Below are 27,463 nucleotides of genomic sequence, written 5' to 3'. Positions count from 1 at the left end.
TTCTTAAAATGTTTTGACATTGGTTTTCATCACAAAATTATGAGAATTTAATAAGCATCAATCAAACAATTCCATTGATCTTTACAGCAAAAAATCGAGGAATCCCATTAGCCCATACACACTATATGAAAACCATCACTGAGTTGCATTTGTATATATGAATAAATCAGACCTAGTGACTCTCTTCAAAGACAAATGCCAGTTGTGCTAACAATGTGAAAGTTATTTTTTAAAGAATCCTTTGAAATGCCCACCCAATTTGTCTGCATGACAAACATAAAATCAAAGGATTCTAGAAGAAATTGTACAATTGCTTTAGCAAATAAGTATGGCATTCTGACAAAGTGTCGGGTCTTTTTTCTCCAAGCAACGGTAATAAACTGTCCCATATGGGCTGATCTGTGTTGGTGATCTTCAGAGTGATCATTTTTCAGCTTAGATTTCATGATTTTACAAAGTCCAGTTTATGACACTGCACCAAATCTCAATCTCGGGTATGATGATAGTGACAATTACACTTGGTTTTACAGACTCTCCCATAAAATCAGTGATTATGGCTTTCAGCTGTCTTTAATATTATGGGCAAAATCTTTGTCCCAAACCTTCTAACTTGAATGCAGTTGAGCTCTGACGATTCAAACTTTTCTGTTGAACTTGCCCTCAATTTTAAAGAGTGCAGTTGGACAGGAACAAATTAAGGTGACACAAATATGGTGTCATTTATGTGGCGATCCACCTCAAAACTAAGAATCAATCACCATTAAAAAAAAAAAAACTACGCAAAACTAACTGTCATTTGCGCTTCAAAAGTAAACATTTAGTCAATCAAAGATTTATTTTTTATGTATACTTGTACCTGTACTTCAATACTTTCAAGTTGTAGAACACAAAACAAGTTCAAAGAGTTTTGTTGAGACCATGTTTACTTCAGGATTACTAAAAGTATCAGCGGGCTTGCAGAGTATTTGCTTTTACTAAGCTCATAAAAAATCTTAAAACTCAGAATAACTGACTGATAAAGGGTTTTTAGATACAAATTCACATTCATATCAGCTAATTACATATCAAGCTTTATCTCCATACTCACATTATTACATAGAAGAGATTTATCTTCATACAGATCAGTGGCACAATACGATTCAGTTACATATAGCAATAATCTAAAGCAGAAATTAGATTTCCTTATAAGCAGAATTCTAGAAAAGGCGATGTCTTAAAATAAATAATACTGGTACACATAGAATCCATATATTTCTTGACTTTAGTCCTCATTACTTGAAATTGGTTGCTCAAGGAAACCAATTGCAATTAAATGTAAATATTGAATCGATAGATTCTATATATAATCTATACTTTCTGATGCCAGAAACAAACCAATCAATTGCTAGACATATGAATAATCTTTGGAACCGACAATGACTTTCTATTGATTACCAGTTTCTCTCAACATCCTTTCAGTCAACCACAGATTTTGTTTTAATCATAAGTTTCCTGCCATCAAGATCAATAAATATATATATATCAAGCCCTTTACAACTGAAGAGTCTTACTCAAATAAAAACATTTCACTCAATGCATTTTAGAGGTGTTTTACACATTTAAATGGGCAATTCCATAAATATGTACCTGCGACTTCCCGAGATGTTTTGTCTCTGTTGATATGAAAAGCTCTACTGCTCTCAAATAATTACAGCTTGAGCAGTTAATGGTTTGAAGTACAGATGGAGAAATTGTCCAAATACTCTTTTTTTTAAAGTCCATTCAAAATCCATTTTACAGAATGTTCCATTGTGCCATGTATATGAAAAGTGATTATGTAACATTAACAAGCATACCTCAAGCCTTCATCTGGGATGTTATTATGATATCAGTTCATAAGACCAATGTCTGGCAGTGCACATATTCATCTAGAAAATGCCTTACTTTGAAAGAAGTGGTTACATCTAAACCAGATTTCTAAGTTCAAGTGTAGTACAGTGGAAAGCAACAACATTAGCAAACAAACTATATAAATATTTTGCCATTGTACTAATACGCCTATGTAGATGTTTGAGGTAATATGCCATATTCATACTGAATAACAGTTTCAGTCCTGAACTGCTCAACAGTTCCTTACACAGAAAGCGACACTTTATTATGACATGTAGTCTTAGAATATACACCTAATAGAATATACAACCAATGCTGACATTTTGTGAACTTTACTCTGCACAACATTCATACCACTGTATGTTGCTAGAAGAGAAATGATTAGAGATTGCCTTTCACAACTCTCATTATAAGATAAAGATTAAATGGCCAGCGTGATACGTACCAAACTTCACAATATATATTTTTAAGCACTTTACAAAAGGGTCTATGTAGCGAGACTAGTATATAGCACAGTAGTCTATGAGAGGACCCCATGGTGCAATTTTCCTCTTTTGTTGACAGTCACCATCTGGGGGTAATTCCTCACACTGTGAACCATGAGGTCCCAGGTTCAAAGCCCACGACAGCTCTTTTAGTGTGTCCTTTGGCAAGATGCTAATCTACGTTTGCCACTCTAACCATCCAGATCTAAACAGGCACCATTGGGAAGCAATTCCTTGAATGCTGTGAGCAGTGATATCGAGTGCCAAGCTAAGCTAGGGTAACACTGAGGCATCTGGAACATTGTCTTTGGTGGATAATGTGTTGTACAAATATCCAAGAAAAGATTACTATCATCATTGCCACAGTGCTATCATCAGTCCTTTCAACCAATGGTGCCTGAGAAAGTTAGATTCTTCTTCCAATCACAGGAATTCATTATGATGAAAACTGCTGCAATGCCATCTTGACCCTGTCAATGATAAAAAAGAGTTTCTTGTGAAAACAGGTCCAATCATGGTTCAGCCAATATTTTACAATCCTCTTTGAAGCATGGAGTTGTTATCAATTCATGAGAATGGAGCAATACAATATTGAGTATAGAACTATTAGTTACATCTCATTTGAATGTACATTTTCATAACCTTGCTATTACGTGTATGTGTGGTATTTCTATAAAAAATAAACCCTTGTCAATGTGAAATAAGGCTCTGTCAGAATTCAAAGACAGTGAGAGAGGTCATGTAAGACTTGCCTATTTCAACAATCAAATCTCTACATGCATAATATCCTCTAACACTTGTAAGTTTTACGTATCAATAATAAATGATATTGCGTCTCCATTTACAGGACAATTCATAGACGTCAATTAATTTGGACAAGAAATGAAGAAAATATGATGTGATAATGCTATTTCCTTAGTTTTATTTCACCACTGAGTAATTCTGAATTCAATGTTTGTTAGCATCTGCAACATAGATTTTGGTTGATGAAAATCCTGGATTTTGATTGTAATTTTGAAAAAAAAAAAATATATATATATATACATGTATATATATATTTCCAGTTCCTGAAATCCATTTGAATTCTAATGAGTAACACCATGGGAAACCAGAAAGAATTATAAAACTTGGCTAATCCCTCATTCACATTGAATTCTCAGGTTTATGGTGATTGGTAAAATTTAATCATGACACCATCACTTACTTGTCAAAGAGGACAGTATCACTGGCATTGAGTAGGGACTGTAGCTGTTTCTGTATCCCATATTCCTTGAGTTTAGATTGCCTCTCAGTCGCTCCGTCCTCTTGGTTCCACACTAGATTGTTGATACAGTACACTGATGCGATCTGAAGCCTCACATTGTCATGTCTCTGTATACATACCACAGATCACAAACACTTATAAGCCAGATATTTCTATTTCTTGCATGGGATACGGGTTGAGGTTTTTCTAAAATATGTGTAATTTGTGCTAATATTCTACTCAAATTCTATTATTTTTCTGAAGAATTGACATTCTATGTCAACTCCTTACTATTTTTGGGGGGTTTTGAATATACACACACAAGAATGAAATACATATTTGCCACATCTGGGTGCTATTCAATAATATTTTGACTGAATTATATACAATTGGGTCATTCTATTTACACGAAATTAGCCAGTCATCTATTCAGCTATATTTCATGTAACTGTAAAGTTTGGAAAATGTTTACAGGTATATATTATCTGTGACAACTGTTTATCTCTATGTTCCGAAGATGGGATTTCAATTTTTGTAATTTAATTTCATTTATGACTTTCAACTAATTTTCCCAACACCCATTCATGTACTTCAGCCTCTGTTGTGAAAATCCACTTTGAATCGATTGTTATCAATATTTTGAAAGGAGTTATCAAAATCATATTTTTTTATCATTGTTATTTGTTTTCTGTGCAGTTCTTAGCAGGAAGCAGCTGATCCCTGGACAAAGCCTATGGGCTATTCCACGGTTACTCACGTTACATTTGGAGACACCTTGACTCATACTTGGAGCTATAACTCCATTATTATTGATAGGAACTAAAAATCTCTTTATTACAACATAGTACGCAGGCTGACTATCCTTTGTATAAAAACAAAACTTGGGAAATTTCATTATGCTCCTGGCAAATCTTTGAAATGTGTCGGTTACTCATGTTACATGATTTGGACATGCATAAAATGAAAAGTGGACATAAGTGAAAAGTGTCCTCATGCAAGGCTTTTATGAAAGTTGATTATATCCATTTCAAAGAAGTATATTAGGGAGACAAATTTGTATATAATTAAAAAAATAAAGAACACATGGTTTTTACTAGGGGTGCAGATAAAGTGGTTACTCACGTTACGCTTCAGATGGGCTATATGTACAAAGACACATTGAGCTCATGTCCACCAACCTATGGAATTGCCCATATGGGAATTCAAAAATTGAGGAGTTCATGGGTTAAAACACTAATATAGAGATATAAAAATAATACATAAATCCATATTAGATGGATACTCACCATGTAACAGGTAAGTTTCTTGAGGATATCTTCATTAGACATAATCACTTCCTTTGCCGAAGTCCCGTCTGCTATGTTTGCAAGTATGCACAATGTCTAAAGAATTAAAGAATACAAGAATACAAGATAATGATCATAGCATTGAAAATATTTTTGTGCTGAAAGAACCTGTTGAACATATTGATTTGAAACACATTCTCCATAGATCCTAGCCTGAGCTATCTCCTGCAAAGTACTCAGTAGATTAATCGAAAAATAACTTTCAAAGTACGAGCAGTGCATCATTTGTATTATTCCCATCCCCCTTCCATGGGCGAGATGATAGGGGGCAAAATATGGAAGGAGAGGGGCGTCAAACTTGCACCGTTGATGTAATTGGGTGTGCCATTCATGACTTATATGGAAAGGACTTAAGCATTCATAATTCTGTTAAATTTGCTCCTCATAAAAACGGCCAAGAGCTTATGTTTCAGGACCAAAGCGTGGGAGATGGTAAATGGGAGCATGATGAAATTTCTCCTTTATTTCACTCATGATTTATTTTTCATGTTAAACCCACCAGTACACACAAAGTGTATTGCTTGGAGTTTTCATACAGCATTCTTTGGACTTGTTCCAAGGATAGACACGACAGTATTCTGTCTGAATAAAAAAAGCCTAACGAGAGAGACAGTATGCCTGCCTTCCTTCATTTGCAAAAGGAATGTTGCATAAATTCACACTGTTCTCTAAGCAGCCATTCTTCACAATACCACCCTTTGATGAAAACATTATCTCCACTAACATTGGAGGGGGGCAGGTGGATACAAGTGTAAACGGTTGGTTAGACAATCTTGAATGACAGCTGTTTGCACTGGGAGGATGGTGTGAACGTAGGGGAATGTGAACCTACCTGTTCCTTGACCTGGGGTGGATGGTTGCCCTCTAGGATCATGATAACAGCTGTCATGATCTGTGAACTGTGGGTCAACATGATGTTATCTATATGCTGAGAGAGAGAGAGAGAAAGAAAGAGAGAAAGGGGGTGAAAGTAATAAAGAGTCAATATCAATTATATCCCTGGGAGTATAGAATGTGCACATATTGTGTGCAGGAAAGAATTATCAAATCCGAAACCCATTGAATAAACCTTTTGCCATAAAAAAAACTCTGGGAAACAATATTATGCCATTGAAATTTACAAATTAAACAAGTGGAGTGCCTCTGGCGGTCTCACCTGCATCACGCGATTCAATATAGCAGCAGTGCTGACTTTGAAAACTACTATAACTCGCACAAGATGTTCAGTGATACTTGGTTACTCTCATGTCCATGTTTTATGAACTAGACCAATACACTTACAGAGATATGATGGTACATGTAATTCAACAAATACCCCCAACATGGCCAAAGTTCATTGACCTTACATGACCTTTGACCTTGAACATGTGACCTAAAACTCGCACAGGATGTTCAGTAATACTTCATTACTCTTATGTCCAGGTTTCATGAGTCAGATCCATAAACTTTCAAAGTTATGATGGTAATTCAACAGATACCCCCATTATGGCCAAAGTTCATTGACCTTTGACCTTGGTCATGTGACCTGAAATGCGCACAGGAAGTTCAGTGATACTTGATTACTCTTATGTCCAAGTTTTATGAACTAGACCAATATACTTTCAAAGTTATGATGGTAATTCAACAAATACCCCCAATTTAGCCAAAGTTCAATGACCCTAAATGACCTTTGACCTTAATCATGTGACCTGAAACTTGCACAGGATGTTCAGTGATACTTGATTACTATTATGTCCAAGTTTCATGAATCAGATCCATAAACTTTCAAAGTTATGATGGTAATTCAACAGATACCCCCAATTTGGCCAAAGTTCATTGACCCTAAATGACCTTTTACCTTGGTCATGTGACATGAAACTCATGCAGGATGCTTGATTGACCTTATGTCCAAGTTTCATGAACTAGGTCCATATATTTTCTAAGTTATGATGACATGTAATTCAACAAATACCCCCAACATGGCCAAAGTTCATTGACCTTACATGACCTTTGACCTTGAACATGTGACCTAAAACTTGCACAGGATGTTCAGTAATACTTGATTACTCTTATGTCTAAGTTTTATGAACTAGACCAATATACTTTCAAAGTTATGATGGTAATTCAACAAATACCCCCAATTTAGCCAAAGTTCAATGACCCTAAATGACCTTTGACCTTAATCATGTGACCTGAAACTTGCATAGGATGTTCAGTGATACATGTACTTGATTACTATCATGTCCAAGTTTCATGAATCAGATCCATAAACTTTCAAAGTTATGACGGTAATTCAACAGATACCCCCAATTTGGCCAAAGTTCATTGACCCTAAATGACCTTTTACCTTGGTCATGTGACATGAAACTCATGCATGGATGCTTGATTGACCTTATGTCCAAGTTTCATGAACTAGGTCCATATATTTTCTAAGTTATGATGACATTTCAAAAACTTAACCTTAGGTTAAGATTTTGATGTTGATTCCCCCAACATGGTCTAAGTTCATTGACCCTAAATGACCTTTGACCTTGGTCATGTGACATGAAACTCAGGCAGGATGTTCAGTAATACTTGATTGACCTTATGGCCAAGTTTCATGAACTAGGTCCATATACTTTCTAAGTTATGCTGTCATTTCAAAAACTTAACCTTCGGTTAAGATTTGGTGTTGACGCCGCCGCCGCCGCCGTCGGAAAAGCGGCGCCTATAGTCTCACTCTGCTATGCAGGTGAGACAAAAACCTTGGCAGAAAAATTGCCAGAGATTTTGTTCTATGTATTAGGGCTCTGATGGACCAGGGGAATAAGTAATCTGTAAATCAATTAGATACAGTACATAACATCACAAGTGCTACAGGTAAAAGTGACTGAAATATCATTTTTTTCATGTACGATTTACACTGTCTGTTTACGGTGGTATTTAGTAAGTTTCATACATGTATTCAGCATTCTTTATTACAAAGCAATAAATGAGTTCTAAGGATAACTGATGTTCAAGTTCTGAAGAAAAAACAAGAAATTACATGAAAAGGGGCAGCATAATGTGAATCAGAATCTGTATTTAAGCAGATTCTCAAACAGCAATTATTATGAATTGAAGTACTCTATGCAAGTTTTACAAGCCTCCAAAATGGCCTTAATGGTCTTGTTTAACTAAAAAAATTTACAATTTATGCATATTAGTATGTCCAATATATTTCATCATTCAAGAATGCTAATTCAAAAATTTGAATAATAGAACTATTAATATAAAATCACTTTAAAAAATATGCAAGATGCTCTGCATATTTCAATTCCTATTGAAGCTAGTTCTGACGTGACATGACAAGTTCCTTTAAGTCCCTAGCATTCAAACAAGGTGTGACAACTTGCAAGTATATGAAGGGTCTTTTTCTCCAAAACTGCAGAAATAATGCTAACATGACATAATATAACCATTATCTCCCAAACAAATTTATTGGTCCACAGATTTTGCATTAGATGATTTAAAAACATGCCTCCTGTTGGACAACATTTTTTTTACAGGGGGATCATCTGACATCCACTGATTTGTACAAAAATAAAAATAAATGTTGCAAGGTTTTGTCATACCATGTACATGTATAAACAAACCCTCTAAATGTTTCATACAAACTCACAAGTCTGGTCGACAAAAGGTTTCTCAGTAGACCTAGGGTCTTCATTAGGATGTCAACGTTGGTGTCAATGAGCAATCGAAAGAGCTGGTCGGTGCCCATCTTTTCAAGGATATTAGTCTTGATGTTCTCGTCTGCTTGGAATGCCATGTTCATCAGGCCCCAGATACCATTGAGACGCAGCGAGGCGTTGGAGTTGGTCGTCAGCTTACAAAGAATGTCAATTGCACCTGCTTGAACAATTTTCTGGAATGAAATGAAAATGAACAAAGAAATAACCCATTGCATTGGTTGCGATTCTACTGTTGCTGAAAATATACCAATAGAGAGTTATGTACATGTAACCGAAGGATCGTATAGAAAGGTGTATAATATGCCAGAGGGGGAATGTACAAGAACAGGGATATTTACAATGTATTGTGATTGAAATTAAGATCTTCTCTGAAGAACATATTGCATCATCTCACCTGAATATGGTAGATCATGGGAGAATTTTGTGAAACAAATGGTGATTTGTACCGATAACTGTTATACGCTATTGAAATCCTTTTATCTGACTGGCTCAGAACAAATTAGTCTGTGAATATAATTATTTGCTTAATTAACCATTCTCTACATCAGTCTTAGTATGGGAAGTACATTATGTAATCCCTTGCACAAATTCTTCAAACATATTTCAGTCAGGTAACTCAAAATGCTTTATTTTCCTTAATGTTATTAAACCTTCAGGAAATATCCCCCCCCCCCCAAAAAAAAAAAAATAATAATAATAATAATAATATAAAAAAATAAAAATAAACTAAATAAATTTAAAAAAATATATAAAAATAAATGAAATGAAAATAGAAAATAAAATGAAAACTCACATCTTTGCTGGGAGAGAATTCCAGCAGTAAATTACAGAGTGTTGAAGATGCCACAATCATCAGCTCATCAGCACTCTCATGTTGCAATAGCTGAGATAGACAATGAAAAAAAGGCGAGAGAGAGAGACTAAAAGTAGTGATAAACAGCACAGAAAAGTACAAAGCAATAGACTCCATATATCCATTTATTAATCAATGGGCAACAACCCCTTTTTTCCAAAAAACACTAGTCAAATAAAAATCATTTTCACATACATATACATCTGCTGGTCATTTTCTTGGATTACGTCGGAGCTGTGATACTTTTGTGATACTTGTGGATTTTTATCTTTACAAGCAAAATATTGCTTCCTAGATTATTTGGTTGCAGTGTTACTCATACAGGATAGTATACAAATAGCGAAAAGGCATGAGTGCGATGGTGCGAGATTTTGTACGAGGTGAAATAAAGATGCTCGATTCAACGAGGCGTTTGCCGAGTTGAAGAGAGTCTTTCTTTCTTTCACCCGAATGCGAAATCTCGCACCATCGCACGAATAAGAATATTCACTATTTGTGTTGTACAACGCCTCGGAATTTAGCGAAAATATGAAAAAAACAAGAGTTTATCCCTATAGCAATCTATGAAAAGGGAGCAAAAATACTGAAAGCGGAGAGCAAAATCCCACAAGCGCACATGACCTTGGACAGCATTGCGCATTTAGCCAGCAGGCTTATACGCGCATTGCTCCTTCATTTTACTGAGCGCAATGAATTAAATCATATTGTGACGTCACCTCCTAAAGCCTTGCAACGGTACATTTTGGATGGTACGTCGTGTGTGCAACGGTGCAAATATTTGACATTCAGTCTCCCATTTGCTCGCGTACAACAAGCTAAGTAGGCGTTGTACAACACTGTATGTCACATAACTGACTTTCACAATGCAGAGGAAAGGAGATTTTTCAAGCAATGCATCTCATTTGATATCAATCATTTACTATAACATTCAAACTTACATCAACAAGGGGCTTCCACACTATGTGATCTTGGAAACTTGTTCTCAATTGCTGCACAGATCTTGAGAGACTGTGTAAACATCTACGAAATAGTGAAAAGAAAGACATTAATGAAGTGATTACCTTTCTGAAAATATGATTGTGTATTATTGGTATTGGTATTGGTGGTGATTTTTTTACCTGATTGCTAAGAAAGCATGAATGCTTGTAGCAACCAGAGGACCGACGGCTTAAGGTCCTCTCCGAAGGGCCTGGTACATAGGATTAATGCCTTACCAAAGGGCACTAGCGCACCAAGTGGGAATCGAACCCGGGTCACCAGAATACAAGTCCCCCGCTCTACCGACTGAGCTATCGCACCTTATCAAGACATGTATCTGATTGATACTTGTCTTGAGGGCCACCCTTCATTGGGGCCACCCTTCATTGTCACCATACGAAAGACATGATTACAGCTCAAACCTCAAAACTTATCAACAATAGAACACCGAGTGTGACGTCAGTTGCCATGGTGTCATGGCGGCCTGGTTGTAAACAGAGTTGCAGCTGATGATCGTCTGTACACATTGGCTCGTCTAAAAAACAGGTTGCAAGCGATCAAATTCCGATAGCATCCATTTTCTCCTGTGAGAAACACACGCTTTCATTCGGCGGGTTCATTCATTTAGAACCAGGTGGCCATGACACCATGGCAAGTGACGTCATCGCTTCGGTACTCTATTTGAAACTCCCCAGGTAGTTTGGATTAGAGGCGTGCACCACAAACCCAGTTTATTCAGCCATGGATCAGATTCTGGATCCAAGCCGGGAAAACACTTAAGTTCTTTCTTCTTCTTTTTTTTTTAAAGGTTATCACCATTTGCTCTGGGGTGGGGTTTTGGCATGCTCCTGTGCAAATTAAAGCTGTCATGGTCATTATCAAATCAAGAGTTTATACAATGTTAGTCACATTTTGTATGCCAGGAGGATGTGAGGCATTAAGATTTGATATAATACTAGCTTCTCCAACCCAGGAATTGACTCGGCCATTCATAGCTTGTGCTGGGTTTCTCTACAGACTAAAATGTTGATTAAAGTAGGGTCTGTAAAAGTAGAATATTCTAAATGTGACAACAAATAAATAACACAAAGTATTTTCTTACCTTGCTGAAGCTAGCTGAACCTTCAGATTTTCTTCTTCGATGGACTTCTCCATGGTATCCATTAAGTTATCTGTTTCAATGATCTGAAAAAAGGGTACAAACACAATTAGACGAACTGATCCTTCATTTCTTCCACCATTCATTCATCCATTCACTTACTTATTCTTCCATTCATAGATCCATTCAAATAATTTGAAATAATAATAATAATAAAAGCCAATTTTTATAAAGCGCTTTTCCCAGAATGACTCAAAGCGTGTTACAGCATATTATTACCCCGGTCATTGGATTCATTTCAATCCTGCACGAAAAGTGCACAATTTCCACTCCCTGGGGAGCATTCATTGCAGCCTCATTATGGCGCTGGCAAAATCAAACATACAATATCTTTCGCATCCTACCAGGTACCCATTTAGCACCTGGGTCGAGAGTGGCAAAGTGTGGATTAACGCCTTGCCAAAGGACGCTAGACCGCGGTGGGATTCGAACACACGACCCTCTGTTTACAAGGCCAGAGTCAGAACCACTACACCACGGAATGAAATGTTGCAGAATTCATAGATTGGAATTTGTTTATCATCATAGACATACATGTACATGTATATAAATGTATTTTCAGACACATGGAGATCATTTTCGCAGTCTGATAAAAGATTTGTTTCGTTGGCGAAAACGTTAGTTTAATACCAAAATGCTGATTCACAAACATACACACAGGGAAAAGCATCATACTCACCTTTTTTCTGATCTCCTCTACATTTGCCCCTAATGATGCAAATACTTTGAAAGCGGCTTGCCTCAATTCAGCCTGAGTGTGAATACCATGTTCCTGCACAGTTAAAGAGATTACAAAAAAAAAAAACCTTGAGTAACATAATTCCTGACAGGCTCTACCCTGATGCGAGGGGCTTTCTTCCCTACTCCTAATCTCAAGCAACAATACACTTTCAAAATTTTTCATGCAGATTATGTGTCTCATAGATGATTACACCATTTAAAAACAAATCCCCTTTTCATTCTGCACTATCTCATAATGCAATAGTGTAAAAAAAATCCCTTGTGCATCTCTCAACAAAGCAAATACAACTTATTTCAATATGATTATATTTAATAAGTAGAAATTTGCTACATGTTTTATTGTTCATATCTGTATATCAAAATGTACAAAACAAATTGTAAATTTTGGAAATGGAAAATAGACATAATGTTAAAAAATGTATTTATTTTTCCATGAAGCAATAAAGTAACTATATTACATCCCTTTTAATTTAGTTACGAGTGATTTCTAGCAATGAGATATGATCAGCAAGTACACACCTTGTTTGACGAGTGGCTAGGTGAATACTTGAGAAAGAGAGCAATGGTGGGGATGAGATGATCTGTGATGCTAGCAGATACCTGAAGGGATACATCCTCTTCAATCAGAAAGGCCAACGTCTCTGCTGCCTCCACTCTTTCCTCCACTGATCTATCCTTCTTACACATTCTGGCAAGGCTAGGGAGAACCTGTGATGAAAAGAAAAGACATAGAGATTCCAAATGATCGACCAATTGGTTTAATTCAACCATGTACAATGCCCATTTTGATTCACAACTCATTGTCTGGTTTGTGTTTTGCTTCCAAACAAGGATGTTGATAAAACAGGATAGCCAATATTAAACGGTCACCTACAACCCGCTTTGTATAGTACCAATTAAGTGTCACCCCATGTTGTCAAATCTAACTTTGTTGGTTTATATTTTCTTGGTCTAAAAGAAGTCAGGTCTACTTTTCAGAGAGTCTAAGCCAAGTTGGTCTACACTATATCTGGTGTAATACCCATTTTGGCTTGATCTCTGATATTTTTTATTTAAATGGGCAAGTTTATGAAACAACACAGTGACTGCATGCAATCATACATAATAATGAAAATGGACATAAGGAAGGTATTTTGAAGCTTACAGTTGGGCTGTCTAACCAATGTATTCTAAAAATCAATACATTGTTATTTCTTTCAAAGGGTGTGCAAAAGTGTTAAGCCGTGATTAAATGTATTTATATGATAATTATTTCTTATTAAGAGCTAGTAAACAGAACAGGGACACAAATTATATTACGGTATACCTATTCTAGGTTAATTAGAATGACAATATTATAGACAAGATTCAATGGCAAGTCAAAGGAGGGGGAGGAGGGGGAAGAAGATGAAGGTGATGATGAGAATTACTTACCCTTTGCACAATTAGAGGACACCTTGAACTTATTGCACCAGCTCTACATAAATAACATAAACTACACCAAGAGAAAAAGAACAACATGAACAAAAATAAATGAAATCATTCACAATGAATTTCAGAAATCAACTCACGATTGGTAATCTTAAGTAGACATTAGAGTCCATTACATTATTTGACCGCTTTTCAACATTTGCTGTTGTTACAAAAATAAGTAGAGCATTTAGAGACCCTGGTGTATATCAGAATTTATAAAATATATTTCTACTAATCAGATCATTGTTTATTTATATTTGGGTATGAAACCTTCAGTGTATCAGATCTTAGAAGACTGATATTTGGTTAGTGATGAGGACATCTTCATTTTTAAAGTAGGTTTGAAATCTGACATTAATGTAATTTCACACTGTTAAGCATGGTGTTCAAGATTTCATAAAACCTTTTCCGCGAAGTCATGGACAAAACGTACAGACAATAACAAAATAATACCAAAACCTGTTTGATTATGATTAATATGGGTTACATATGTACAGTGTATGTAGATGCAACTGTCACTTTGCAAACACACAGCATTACACTACAAACAGGTATCAGATCTTGATTCAATTACCCCATCAAAAAGGAGTATTTTAAAGAAAATTCTGTATTACATTCTTCCTGAATTCTGATGCATTGTCTGTTTTATGTGTCAAGGACAACTAGGGGAATTTAACACAAAAAGATTTTTTTTTTACCATTTGGCTGCTGTAAGCTGTATGTTGACAGGAAGATCCCTGGCTAAAAGTCGGCTCAGTAATGTTGACATATCTTCTCTGTTGTACTTGGCTGGAGAAAGAATAAAACATGTTATCATTTCACAACCATTTTCACACTGTCTTCAGACTATATGTATGTCTTTCTGGTGTGCCAAGAGCCTGGAGATGGTTGGTCATGAGCAGCTAATTGATTGGATCTTGTTGGTTTGGAAGAGGAAGATTGAATTGGTTGTTGCTTGGTCAGAGGAGCATCATGCTTGTAACGTGCATGGCCTTGCAATACTGTACCTGATGTGAACTGCTGTGTTCAAGCTGGTGACAGACAACAGTCATCAAACAACAGACAGCATGTCATGGCATAAGCTTTTCTGCCCACATACAGGCCAGATGGGCTAATGAAAAAAGTGCGAAGAATACCACCCAAGAAGACTTATCCACACTTTCAAACAATATACCCCCCCAAAAAAACCCATTATATTCAGTTATTTAGGCATTCCTTTCATAAATGGATTAAACATTAACAAGACTGCTAGACCTTACTATAACTTATTGACATATATTCTCTGTTCAAACTCACATACATGTATATACACACTTATAATAGCAATACACTGCTAGCCCTTTCACATATTAAGGAAAGATAATGTTTTCTGTACATACTTACCAGTTGATATTTCAAAGGAGACAAACCGATTCTGATAGCTGAGAGCAGCTAGACACTGGAGTGCAGGGAGTCTAATCTAAAAAAAAATCACAAGATATCAGATTAATCTCTTTCTTTAAACACTGAAAAAGCATATGATACAGACAATACACTATTTGAACATTCTCTCCAAGTTACCGGTACTGGAAAAAGAACGATATCAAACAATACCAAAAAAATATTGATCAATCATCACTACCATCATCAACTAATTCAACCTCCAAAGGATTTCTTGTATTCTGAATGAATGAATGGATGAGTGAGTGAGCGAGTGAGTGAGTGAGTGAGTGAGTGAGTGAGTGAGTGAGTGAGTGAGTGAGTGAGTGAGTGAGTGAGTGAGTGAGTGAGTGAGTGAGTGAGTGAGTGAGTGAGTGAGTGAGTGAGTGAGTGAGTGAGTGAGTGAGTGAGTGAGTGAGTGAGTGAGTGAGTGAGTGAGTGAGTGAGTGAGAGAATGAATGGATGGATGGATGAATGAATGATGGATGGATGAATGAATGATGGATGGGTGGATAGATAGATGAATGAATAAATAAATGACCTATGATTTTGAGATAAAGGTCTGTCTCAAATTACCTTGTTGATTTCTGAGCACAGCAAAGGAGCCAGAGCATCAACTGCTCCCTGTTGGTACAATGTATCTTGCTGTTTAGTGGTCTATATGGGGGGGGGAATCAAAATGGCATAAAAGAAACAATGATACATGTACATGTACGTGTGCTTATAGGTTCAGGTGATCTACTGAATTTCTTCTACATTTTTAAAGTTTAATGAGCTGAAAACCAACTCAGGAAATGCGATTGTTAGAAGAGTATCGATCAAGTAATCGATATTAATCACGTTTATACTCAACTAAATTTTCCTGATTTCTAACAAGATATTACACATATTTTCAGAAATCTCAATCCAATTTGGAAATTATTAATCAACTTGACAAGTTGATTAATAATTTCCAAATTGGATTGAGATTTCTGGAAATATGTGTAACATCTTGTTAAAAATCAGGAAAATATTGAAATTTTACATTTCACCATCCATATTCCAGTTATTTGTATGCCATACTTCACAAACAAAATATAGATTTTCAATGACCCAACCATTTCACATTTCCCAATTCATTTTACGCTGATACTTTGTTCAATTAATATTTTCTTTTAAATCAGCTAAAAAAAATGCTGGTATAAGTATCAGATTACAAAACTCTTTACCTTACAGCATTGAGATAGAATATGAGCCACACATTCCTGAGAACATAATGTCTTTGGTAGGAGATGTATCAGGCGTGGTATTACTGAAGCATCCTAGTAAAGAAAATAAATTGCACACTTGATTTCAAATTATACAAAATACTGCCATATGATATCACGTGTGAGATTCACACTGTAGTTGTAGTTGCTCCATTAAAAAGTAATCAAACTCAAATAATAAATTTTTCAAGGAATAAGAAAAATCAGATAAGTGGATAGGTGAAAGTTTGAACAATATCGGACAAACAATAAGAAAGTTACGAATTTTTACCAGTTGTAAAAATTGATATATCACTATATTCATGGAAACTTCTAATTGGCGACATTGGTTACTGATGTATGTCATAGTGGTGTAAGGCAAGGACTAATCCTGCATTTACTCCAATATATAAACATTCTTCCAAATTTTACATTAATTTTTTCTTTTTTTCATGAGAACATATATGAACTTATCTATATAATAACTGCCCCAGGGGGAACCAAGTGAGAATGACAAATCCCTGATTAAGTATATGGCCTATGGGAAAGTTTTCCCTCCAACTTGTATAATTCATTTAACCAGTTGCCAATATGAGTCCTAGAGATCTCAATTGTAAAACGGCCATAACTTTCTTATTGCTTGTCTGATTTCTTTCAATCTTACATCGATCTGTTCTACTTATTTTTCTCCTCTCACACAACATTTTATGACCAAGGTCGGATTCCATTTTAGAGCACAGAATGAATAATTTTACTGTCGACATAAAAAGGGTTCTCTCTCTGACAGGATTTCGAGCAGTTTAACATTATAACTCCTGCATTTAAATGAGATTGATATCACAATCTCAATTGACTGTTTAGATTGAATGCACACTTATTTCTCCCTATATCTTCTGATTTGTTTTTTCTCTGATTATTATAATGTTTTTGATCGCTCAAAATGTATTAGGGGGTCATCTAACCTGCCACCCCTCCCCCCCCCCCCCCCCCGGTGCCCCTACCCTCTGTTATACTCTTCTTGACAGGTGTTTTTTTTATTCTGGTACATATATGTAGTCAGATCTTCACATTTTTTTCGTACATCAGAAACATAAAACCATTGCGCTGAATATATTTGAACATACCTCAAATACTAGATCATCAACTGGGGCTATCGAGCTGGTCAGAATGGTCCTAAGAAACCGTAAACAAGCTTCCACAAACTCGATGTTATCACTACCTAGACCTAAGGAAATGCATACAATAAAACGGTGTGTGAGAATTCAGAAGTAACACGAAGAAAATTAATGATACCACATTAGTGGCAGATCTAGCTGGATTGTGCATTGTGCTTTTGAGGAGCCCACCATTGTGCACAAACTATATGACCTATAAAATGGTACTCAATCTAACCCTTCTAGATCTGTCACAGAACTGTATACGATCACTATACAATGAAGACCTTCTGAATTACAAAATGATGTAATGAAAATAACCGTAAACCAAGCTCAACTGCAAGCATTGTCAGCTTTGAATAGGGTGGTCCTATGTGTGATTTTCTAAAGTGATTATACTTGCATACCTTCCTCAATGCATAAAAAAATATCTTTCAATTATGCTTTGTGATACAAAGTCAAAAAAAGATATTCAGGATTTCTAATGATATGAATAAATAAATTAATTAATAATGCTGATGTTGTTTTGATTCGATTTGATTTATTGTTCTCTTCTGCATACATTCACATAATTTGTACAAAACATTTTTCATAACATAACACAAAATTACGTAACATGAAATCATTTACTGTTATTGGCATCAATCATAGAATAAATGTACTGAAAATATCATTTAACACACACAAAAAAATGAATATCATTTAACAAAAAAAAAATGACCCACTACCAATATATAACGTGTACATTAAAAATAATTAAATTGATTGAATACATTAATACAGAAGAATGTATAATGATGTTGATACTACTACTACTACTACTACTACTACTACTACTACTACTACTACTACTACTACTACTACTACTACTACTACTACTACTACTACCACTACTACTACTACTACTACTACTACTACTTATAATAATAATGATAATAATAATGATTATAATAATAATGATTATAATAATAATGATAATACTGACATCATTAATAACAAAAATAAATAAATAAATAAATAAAACTTTGATAAGAGTGTTTCACCTTGAAGCATGACAGCTAAGATACGCCTGTCCATGAGCTCTCTCTTGTTGTCCACTGTTCCCTTGGCAAAGCTACCCAGTAATACAGCACTCTCTACCAGAATCTCAGGGGACACACCTTCACTCGTCATTATGTAATGGATTCTGAAACAAAACAGGAGAAAGGAGAAACAGACAACGCAATTGTCATGAATTGTTCTGTAGCTCTACAGACAAGAGCAGAGATAGAATTACAGCCAGAAAACCCAAAACCACTGGAGAAAATAATATTTCCAAGTCATTTGGAAGAGCATGGGGGACGTTATATCATAATGTGACATGCGTTATCGATTTATTATCATTATTATTACAAATGTTTCTCATATACATGTAGATTTAGCCGAGGGTAATCTAGACTATATCCCTAGATAGGAAACATTATTTGCTTGGAGGTAAAAGTGAATAAGGAGTAAAAATCCATACAAAGTCATTCTGCTACTTAAAAGCTGGAATAATTTTTTTTGTTCTTTTAATCAGATAAGCATGTAATCTCTGTAATTTATATACATGTAACTATCACATGTTTTAAACAGATGTTTGAATAGGTTATCTAGTACAAGAGTTGTCCATGGGTAAAGAAGGCATGATACCATACTTTGAAGAAGAAAAAAAGATTTGAGAAAATATCAATGACAGGAAAATCCTGTTTTGCAAGCTGAAAAAGTTTTAAGTTTCACATTCTTTACCTAACATATAGATATAACATTACAGAAACAGGATAGCTCATCACATGCATGCACATTAAGATTAGAACATACAATTGTGCTCAAAGTTTAATACTGAACCCCACCACAAAATTCACTCCTTCATACTGAGTGGTGAATGTAGACAATTAACAGTAGAATATTTGACAAACTGTATTGAATATAATATTCTATCACCTGACTTCACAACTAAATATTATCTAAAACATGGCAGAACTTCAACACTTTGAATTATATGTTCATTTTCTGGTGGAGTTCACCAAGTTTTTTTGCACCACTGTAATGTAAATAAGCCGATATGGTATATTTAGCTTAAAAGTGCAATTCATATGTAATTTGTATGCAGTGCTTGTGACACATAGAAGTTACACAAATTTTTAGGTTGGTGATTCAAAAGTATTACAACATACACTAGTTTTTTTTAGTACATTATAGTCAATAATATGCAATCAACAACAATCACTCTCAGACAGGTTATTTTACGATTAAAAATCGTTATTTCTGGGAGTTATAAGAGGCATTGATGAAGGGTTAACCCCACTTCTATAGATTTATTTTATTCATATAGTGTGTAAGGTTTGAATTTGCAGTTTAATATCATGAGAAAGCTAAAATGCAGAGTATACAATTAGCATTTTACCCCCAAATATAATTTAATAGCATTAATTGTGCTGCAGTCACTGTGTCATCATGTTGGGAAAAGGCCTTTCCAGATTTTGATAACATTGATCCTCTATGCACATGTACATGTATTCACTACTTCTGCAACCCTTGACCTGCCAAGTCTAAATATCTATCCCATGTAAAAAATAAAAAAAACAGAGTCAAGTTTGAAGTTGAATAGCTAAATGGTTTTTAAATTGTTTTTTTGTTTAGGTTTAGCTTCCACAATGCAATATCCGCTCCTCAATTATTTTCCTCTTCCCTCTTCTCCTCCTCCATCCCCTTCTCCCAGTTCTTCATCTAATTCCCCTTTCCCATTCACTTTTGCATCATCGAGAATCAAACATATTCTGCTTCAACTGGACAACTGTTGGGGACAACTGATTGCCATTATACTACAGTACCTGTCAACAGCTCCACATAGCATCAAGTTGGTCTTTTGTTTGTTACTTCCAATTATCACATTCTTCATTAGTCTGCAAAAAAAACAGATGAAATAATGAAACAATATTAGAAAATGCCATCAATAGTTGATATGAAAGAAAGCAGATCAGGAAATATCACACTGTGCTTTTATGTATGTGGAATAAAGGGGTAAAACTGAACCCTAAACATCTTTCCAAATCATACTTGATAACGGTCTAAAAGATTTTTTGCAACCAGAAAATTCAGTAGTTGAATAAATCAATTACAGTATTCACATCGAATAGACATAAAACCGCATTCTGAAGTCGGGTTGAACTTAGACCATGGTCTAACTCTGTACTAAAGTTATGGGGAGCCAAAAATTCTGTTTAGATTGTATATTTCTTATGTTTACTATTTTGTTTCCTTTTGCTTTCACAATGAAGAAAAATATCTCAGTTATCATTCCCAGTCAATTACGAACAATTTGAGTGTCAAATGAGTTAATAAATTGGATTTTAAGGATTTGTGCCCCAATTTGCTCTCCATACTTAAACCACAACTTTAAAACAGGGTTTAATTTAAACCTGAGTTCAGTACACAGGCCTTTGTCTTTAATACATGTCCATTTTGTTGACAAATGTGACAAATTTCAGTTGGCCTTTCTTGTTCAAATGGAACTTGGATACATTATTGTAAGAAAATCATTTCCCTGAACCTTAACTATTAAACAATTTAATGCCAAAGGGGGGGGGGGAATTCACAATATAGCATAGCAGAGACAAGCATTGCTCATATACCTGGTACTAGATGCTTGAGATTGTAGATGCTTCTAAATATTTTTAGGAAAAGAGATTTCTAAAAGTGTATCATCAAATATCAATCAGTATAAATATAAATCTTCTGAAAATTAAAATGAAATTTAAGCATACACTGAAACAGACAACTAACATCTCTCCTTAATGATGCACCTAATCTGCAAGAAATGGAACATAAAGACTTACTTCAGGTTCAAGAGTAGCTGTTGTTGATCTGTGACCATCAGATTGTCCACATAAACCTGACTGAATCCATGATCCTGAAAAAAAATTGTGAGAATAATTAATGATTCATTGTTAATGTTATAACAAATACACTCAGTAACCAGTTCATTCAATCTAAAATTTTATTAACATTATTTGATATGAAATGATCACAATTGTCTATTTCACTTGGAACATTTTGTTTGAAATCAATTGATTCAATTACAAAATATTTTTTGTTTCTCTATTGTACTGATGAGTGATAAATCATTGTAAGAAAAAGGCATTCATAAGTTAAAACTATGAATAAAGGCATGGATTTCTTCATTGGGATGAGCAAGGCGTGAGGTCAGCACTGGGACTGGGCTCCAGAATAGAGAAGAATCAACCAAAAACACAATCACATTAAAAAACTGTTGAATGCTGAATAGTCATCTGTGGTTCATTTTTTGTAAAAATTTCAATCTACTACTATGTCAAAATATTTTCGTCTCAAATGCAATAATGCAATTTAAATCACCGAAAATTGATTGTGGCGCACAACTAATTTGGCAAAACACAAGCTTCTGGAATCTGAAAGTAAGTAAATAATTTCTGTTTACTATATTTTTCAATATCATTTATGACATTAACATTCAACATTTTAACAACGATGATACATATGATTTTTTGCCTACCAAGGGTGCCCAGCACCAAAAAAAAAGGGGGAAGGAAAGAGAGGAAAAGAATACGTGCATGCATCCCTCTCTTCCGTAATGAGACAAAGTGAAAGGAAAATTTCCAAGTTCCCATCCCGGCTACAATGCAAAAAAAGAGAGAGAGAAATTTGCATGATAATTTCAGATCACGGTATTTGGCAGATATTGTGTGTGGAAGGAGAACTTGCAGATAATGATTACAACCTGAAATTTGATATTTTGTTCTCGAAAATTGACTAAAATGACATTTTTCAGAAAACAGTGGAAAGCGGTGGGCGTAATGACCTTGATATGTGATTGGATGGTCTTGCATTACATTTGCGATCAATTACTGGTGGTGAGGTATGCTGGTAAGCGGCCGGTGCTAAACTGCATTAGCGCCCAGGGGCTTGTTTCTCAACACCATCATAAGTCTAACTTCTTGACTAAATCGGAAATAGTAAGCTACTTGTCCGCTACCCGGTTCACCAAGCCCTTTCTGCCAAGATTGAGGACAACAACCTGACTAAATATTTATGACACCTCTGAGCCTGTCATAACTTCTTTCGTCATCACGTGGGTAGACTTTGACTTTCAAAAGTGCCTCGAAATTTGTAAATCATAATCTTACGTAATCAATCATAGAAGTTGAAATAACATTGCAAAACAAGTGGGATAGATCATAATAAAATAACAATACATGAGATTTGTATAGCACACGTTTTTTCTTGATTACATGCTCAAGGCACTTTATAGCAGAACAACAAAAGCTTTTAATGTCTGAACAATAAGTCAATGTCTATCAAAATATTTTTTCATACCTTCATATGCATGAGGCATATAAAGGTGTATAGATAAATAAAATGCAACAAATTTATGTGATTTGTAAATTCAAATCATGCGATGTTTTTAAATCGGCAGCGAATCATTTATTCGTTTCTTGTGAGGAACTCAATGTTGGCTCTAAATCACCAATCTTGAGGCTAACCGAAGGATGGATATGGAGTGAAATTAGGATGAAAAGTAAAAAATTAAGCTTCTGATTCTTAGTAAGCTAGTTTCGGTGTAGCATTTTTACAATAAATATGCATTTTTTCCCACCTTTGCCACTCGTAGTATCAGAGCAAGTTTTGGACCTTGACGTTCGGGTAGGTGTAGCGTAGTGTAGCAGTAGTGAATTAGAGTGGAGCCTGCACGAACATCACCTGAGGTATAGGGACAGTGATTTTCCGTTTCTAAAAATTGCCTTTTCCGTTTCAGAAAATCTCAAATTCCGTTTCAGCATGTCTGAAAATGGAAATTCCGTTTCCCCATAGACTTTGTGTACATGAAAAAGTGACAATTCGGTTTACATAGAAAACCAATACGCAATGAGTAGCGATGTCAAAATGCTAGCGCTGGTAAAAATTTGCATCTACCAATGTACTAAAATCGCTTTAAAATCCATTTTAATCGAAGAGATTCGAGCTAAAAAACTATTTAGAGAAACATAATTAACATGAATACATCCTCACCTTTCATATTATTAGCATTATTTTATGGTTAAATGGGATTTTATCGCTGATTTGGGGACTTTTCGGACAATGTTTTGAGCAGTCGACGACTCACACGTATTATTCACGGCCGATTTCAAAACATTGTATGCAACGAACGTAGAGGGCAGCAACACACACAGTGTTGTTATTATATTAGGCCAAGAGAATGAAAGTTTTAGATTTGCGTCCACCGCCCGCATGCTCCAAAACCTCCCGCATGAAAATGTCATTATTTATTTACTCTCCATCACCACGTATAAATATTAATGCGCTGCCGACTTCGAAACATCGAATGCGGGAGGTACCGGGTCTGGTCCGAGCTCGGACCCTCGCGCGCATGCGATGTTCTGAAATCGGCAGCGAATTATTACGTGTGAGGAACTTCATGTTGGCTCTAAATCATCAATTTTGAGACTGATAGAAGCATGGAAAAGATTAGACAGGAATAACCGTCGTTTCTGGGGATTTATTCAACAATTTCTGACATTTTACTGTAATCCCCATTTACCGACGGTAGGGTGTACGTGTGGGCTCGCATGTGTTCTCATTCCCTCCCTTTTGTCAATTCACAGTCCAAAGTTTGATGTAATTTTACACATCGAATTTACAATCTAAGGATGTATAAACAACAAACTTTTAAAACTTGATATTCCAATATTTAAATACTTTAAACGATATAGATGAAAAAGGCATGAAAATTATACTTTACCGATGTTTAATTGGGTTGAACACGATAAAAATGGTCAAAATGGCAGCCAAACTATAAAATATTTACAAACGAAACGTCAACAATCACGATTGTGATATCGATATTGCTTTCGATATTATACGATCTGCTCCATATGCGAACGAAACCGAAGATAAACGATACTAGTTATACTAGTACTAGTACTAGTCAGTAGAGGCGCATGGCCAATATGGAAGACTCTCTCCAATAGGGGAGACAATCTCCCACATTGGAGACTTGCTTTGCAAAAGGACAAAAGAAACAACACCAACAAAAGCATGATTTTTTCCACCCAAAATTTTGTCTCACTGAGGTCAGAAGCCCATTTGTTTTGTGTGTGATTGACAACAAAAATCCTTATCAAAACAAAAGTAGACGGTGAATTTTTAAAGTAGACGGTGAAAAGGGGTAATTTTTCATGAGGAATCTGCTTATCACATTTTTATTTGCCGCCAAGTTAATCCTTTTGCAGCAAATGTAAACAAAGGAAATTGGACCCCAAAACTGGAGACTGTCTCTGAAATTGGATACCTAAATTCTTTACAAAAGTCCCTGATATTGGAGATAATCTCCCACATTGGAGACAGTCTCCAATATTGGCCGTGCGCCTCTACTGCTAGTTATAATCGCGATATATCGATTCGAGACATTAAGTTAATACGATAATGACGTCATTCAAGGTGGCAACTTGCAAGAAAAACCGTCAGGTCAGGTGAAAATGTCTTAGATGACAGATTTCTCAATCATCCAGAGGATTTTTTTCAATAACTCCGGCCCAAGGTATGCAATTACTTAAGTTATTTATATTTCCCTGATAATGGAAACCATGAAACTTTCAATTTTGCTTAAAAAACAGTTTTAAATCGCGATCTATAAAACGCTAGTTCACTATGTATACGTTGGCTGTAGGTACGGGGCCCCATCCCCTTCAGTCTATGTATGGTGAGTGGAGCCAACTTAGTTCAGCGGAACAACCAAAATACAGAGACTGAAGCTTTTGGTCTAGGAAAAGATGTGAAACTTTGTGTAAAGTAAGAATATTAGTTGTACTTGTTTTTAAAGATCGTGATGTTGCATGAATTTTGTATTTTCTCCCCATAATTTATAAAATCCCACCTTTTGTCACTCGGAATATCCGATCGAGTTCATGGTCTCGAAGTTCGGGTAGGTGGAGTGTAGTGTAGTGGTAGTGAAGTGGAGTGGAGCCTGCACGAACTTCGCTCGAGGTAGGGAGAAACTAGACCAAAAGCTTCAGTCTCTGTATTTTGGTTGTTCCGCTGAACTACGTTGGCTCCACTCACCATACATAGACTGAAGGGGATGGGGCCCCGTACCTACAGCCAACGTATAGTGAACTAGCGTTTTATAGATCGCGATTTAAAACTGTTTTTTAAACAAAATTGAAAGTTTCATGGTTTCCATTATCAGGGAAAATAAATAAATTAAGTAATTGCATACCTTGGGCCAGAGTTATTGAAAAAAATCCTCTGGATGATTGAGAAATCTGTCATCTAAGACATTTTCACCTGACCTGACGGTTTTTCTTGCAAGTTGCCATCTTGAATGACGTCATTATCGTATTAACTTAATGTATCGAATCGATATATCGCGATTATAACTAGTACTAGTACTAGTATAACTAGTATCGTTTATCTTCGGTTTCGTTCGCAAATGGAGCAGATCGTATAATATCGAAAGCAATATCGATATCACATTCGTGATTGTTGACGTTCGTTTGTAAATATTTTATAGTTTGGCTGCCATTTTGACCATTTTTATCGTGTTCAACCCAATTAAACATCGGTAAAGTATATTTTTCATGCCTTTTTCATCTATATCGTTTAAAGTATTTAAATGTTAAAACATCCAGTTTTAAAAGTTTGTTGTTTATACATCCTTAGATTGTAAATTCGATGTGTAAAATTACATCAAACTTTGGACTGTGAATTGACAAAAGGGAGGGAATGAGAACACATGCGAGCCCACACGTACACCCTACCGTCGGTAAATGGGGATTACAGTAAAATGTCAGAAATTGTTGAATAAATCCCCAGAAACGACGGTTATTCCTGTCTAGGGAGAAACATGCTCAAAGTCGGCCGGTGCGAAACTGCATTAGCGCCCCTTTCTAATCCTGTCCCGGGTTCAACCGCAAGCGCCACGGGGGTCGCTTGGCCGGCTCGGCCCGGCTCAAGGGGCTGGCAGCACCAGGCAGAGGGTCATGCCCCCAAAAAAAGTCCGAAAGCGAAAGCAAGCGCCGAAATATATGTCATTAGTCTATCTTTGTTCGCATCAAATATATCGACACTTTGATTACATTATTTTTCATTGATGTCTTACTCACCATAGCTGCAATATTTCTTTTCAATTCAAAAGCCCAGCTCAACTGTAAAATAAACGATAAATGATAATTCAGAGTGTCGGAAAGTGTAACTGTAAGTTGTTAACGTTTGCAGCAAGATCGTGAAGCTAGCAGACTGAAAACTGGTACGGTACGTACGTACGTACCGGTATGGTATACGGTACGGTACCGTTTTAAAATATTATGGTAGGCCACCTCCCACCTCATCAAACCCTAAAATCAAGGAGCTTGAAGCTCCCTGCTAAAACATTCACTGGATTGTGGTGGTACATACAGATATATTCCAAGTCTATTTTGCTTTAATTTATTTTATTTTACTCTACTCTACTCTAGCTACTCTACTCTACTCTACTTTACTCTACGTCCCGGCCCGGGGGGCCACTTACATGCATTGACGAGTGGATACCATGCGCGACCAAAAAAACACGTAAAAAGGATGTCTTTTTCAAGATAGGGCACGTTACGTACAGGGGCGTAGACAACGGGGGGGATGAGGGGGATGCATCCCCCCCACATCACAAGGTGGGGGGGATGGCATGTACAATCATCCCCCCCAGGTTTTGGGGAATGATATTTGGTTACTTAATAAGTCATAATGATGATAATAATAGTAATAATAATAATGATAACAATTATAATATTAATAATAATAATAATTATGATGATGATAATA

The 27,463-nt window shown here is 35.8% G+C and overlaps 1 protein-coding gene across 2 annotated transcripts; it reads right to left on the bottom strand.

Annotated features, from left to right (window-relative positions):
- Window positions 1–26,914, bottom strand: LOC129259617 (armadillo repeat-containing protein 8-like). 2 transcript variants are annotated; one of them, XM_054897891.2, is made up of 20 exons: window positions 26,773–26,914; window positions 21,472–21,545; window positions 20,467–20,538; window positions 18,658–18,800; window positions 17,585–17,685; window positions 16,443–16,535; window positions 15,811–15,891; window positions 15,199–15,274; window positions 14,514–14,604; window positions 13,777–13,837; window positions 12,883–13,071; window positions 12,302–12,394; window positions 11,566–11,648; window positions 10,424–10,505; window positions 9,426–9,515; window positions 8,563–8,805; window positions 5,776–5,871; window positions 4,884–4,979; window positions 3,559–3,725; window positions 1–2,824 (listed from the first exon to the last, which is right to left on the bottom strand). In XM_054897891.2, the coding sequence occupies exons 1-20, from the start codon at window positions 26,773–26,775 to the stop codon at window positions 2,791–2,793; spliced, it is 1,968 nt and encodes a 655-aa protein (XP_054753866.1). In that variant the 5' UTR covers window positions 26,776–26,914; the 3' UTR covers window positions 1–2,790. The 2 variants fall into 2 exon arrangements, with proteins under 2 accessions (XP_054753866.1, XP_063954627.1); XM_064098557.1 differs by lacking the exon at window positions 16,443–16,535 and having other exon boundaries at window positions 26,773–26,888.
- Between the last annotated feature and the right edge of the window lie 549 nt (window positions 26,915–27,463).

Source organism: Lytechinus pictus, chromosome 1 (assembly GCF_037042905.1).
Source record: "Lytechinus pictus isolate F3 Inbred chromosome 1, Lp3.0, whole genome shotgun sequence".
Classification (NCBI taxonomy): Eukaryota; Metazoa; Echinodermata; class Echinoidea; order Temnopleuroida; family Toxopneustidae; genus Lytechinus; species Lytechinus pictus.
Note: the sequence above shows the minus strand (reverse complement) of the source record. Positions and strands in the feature narration are given on the sequence as shown.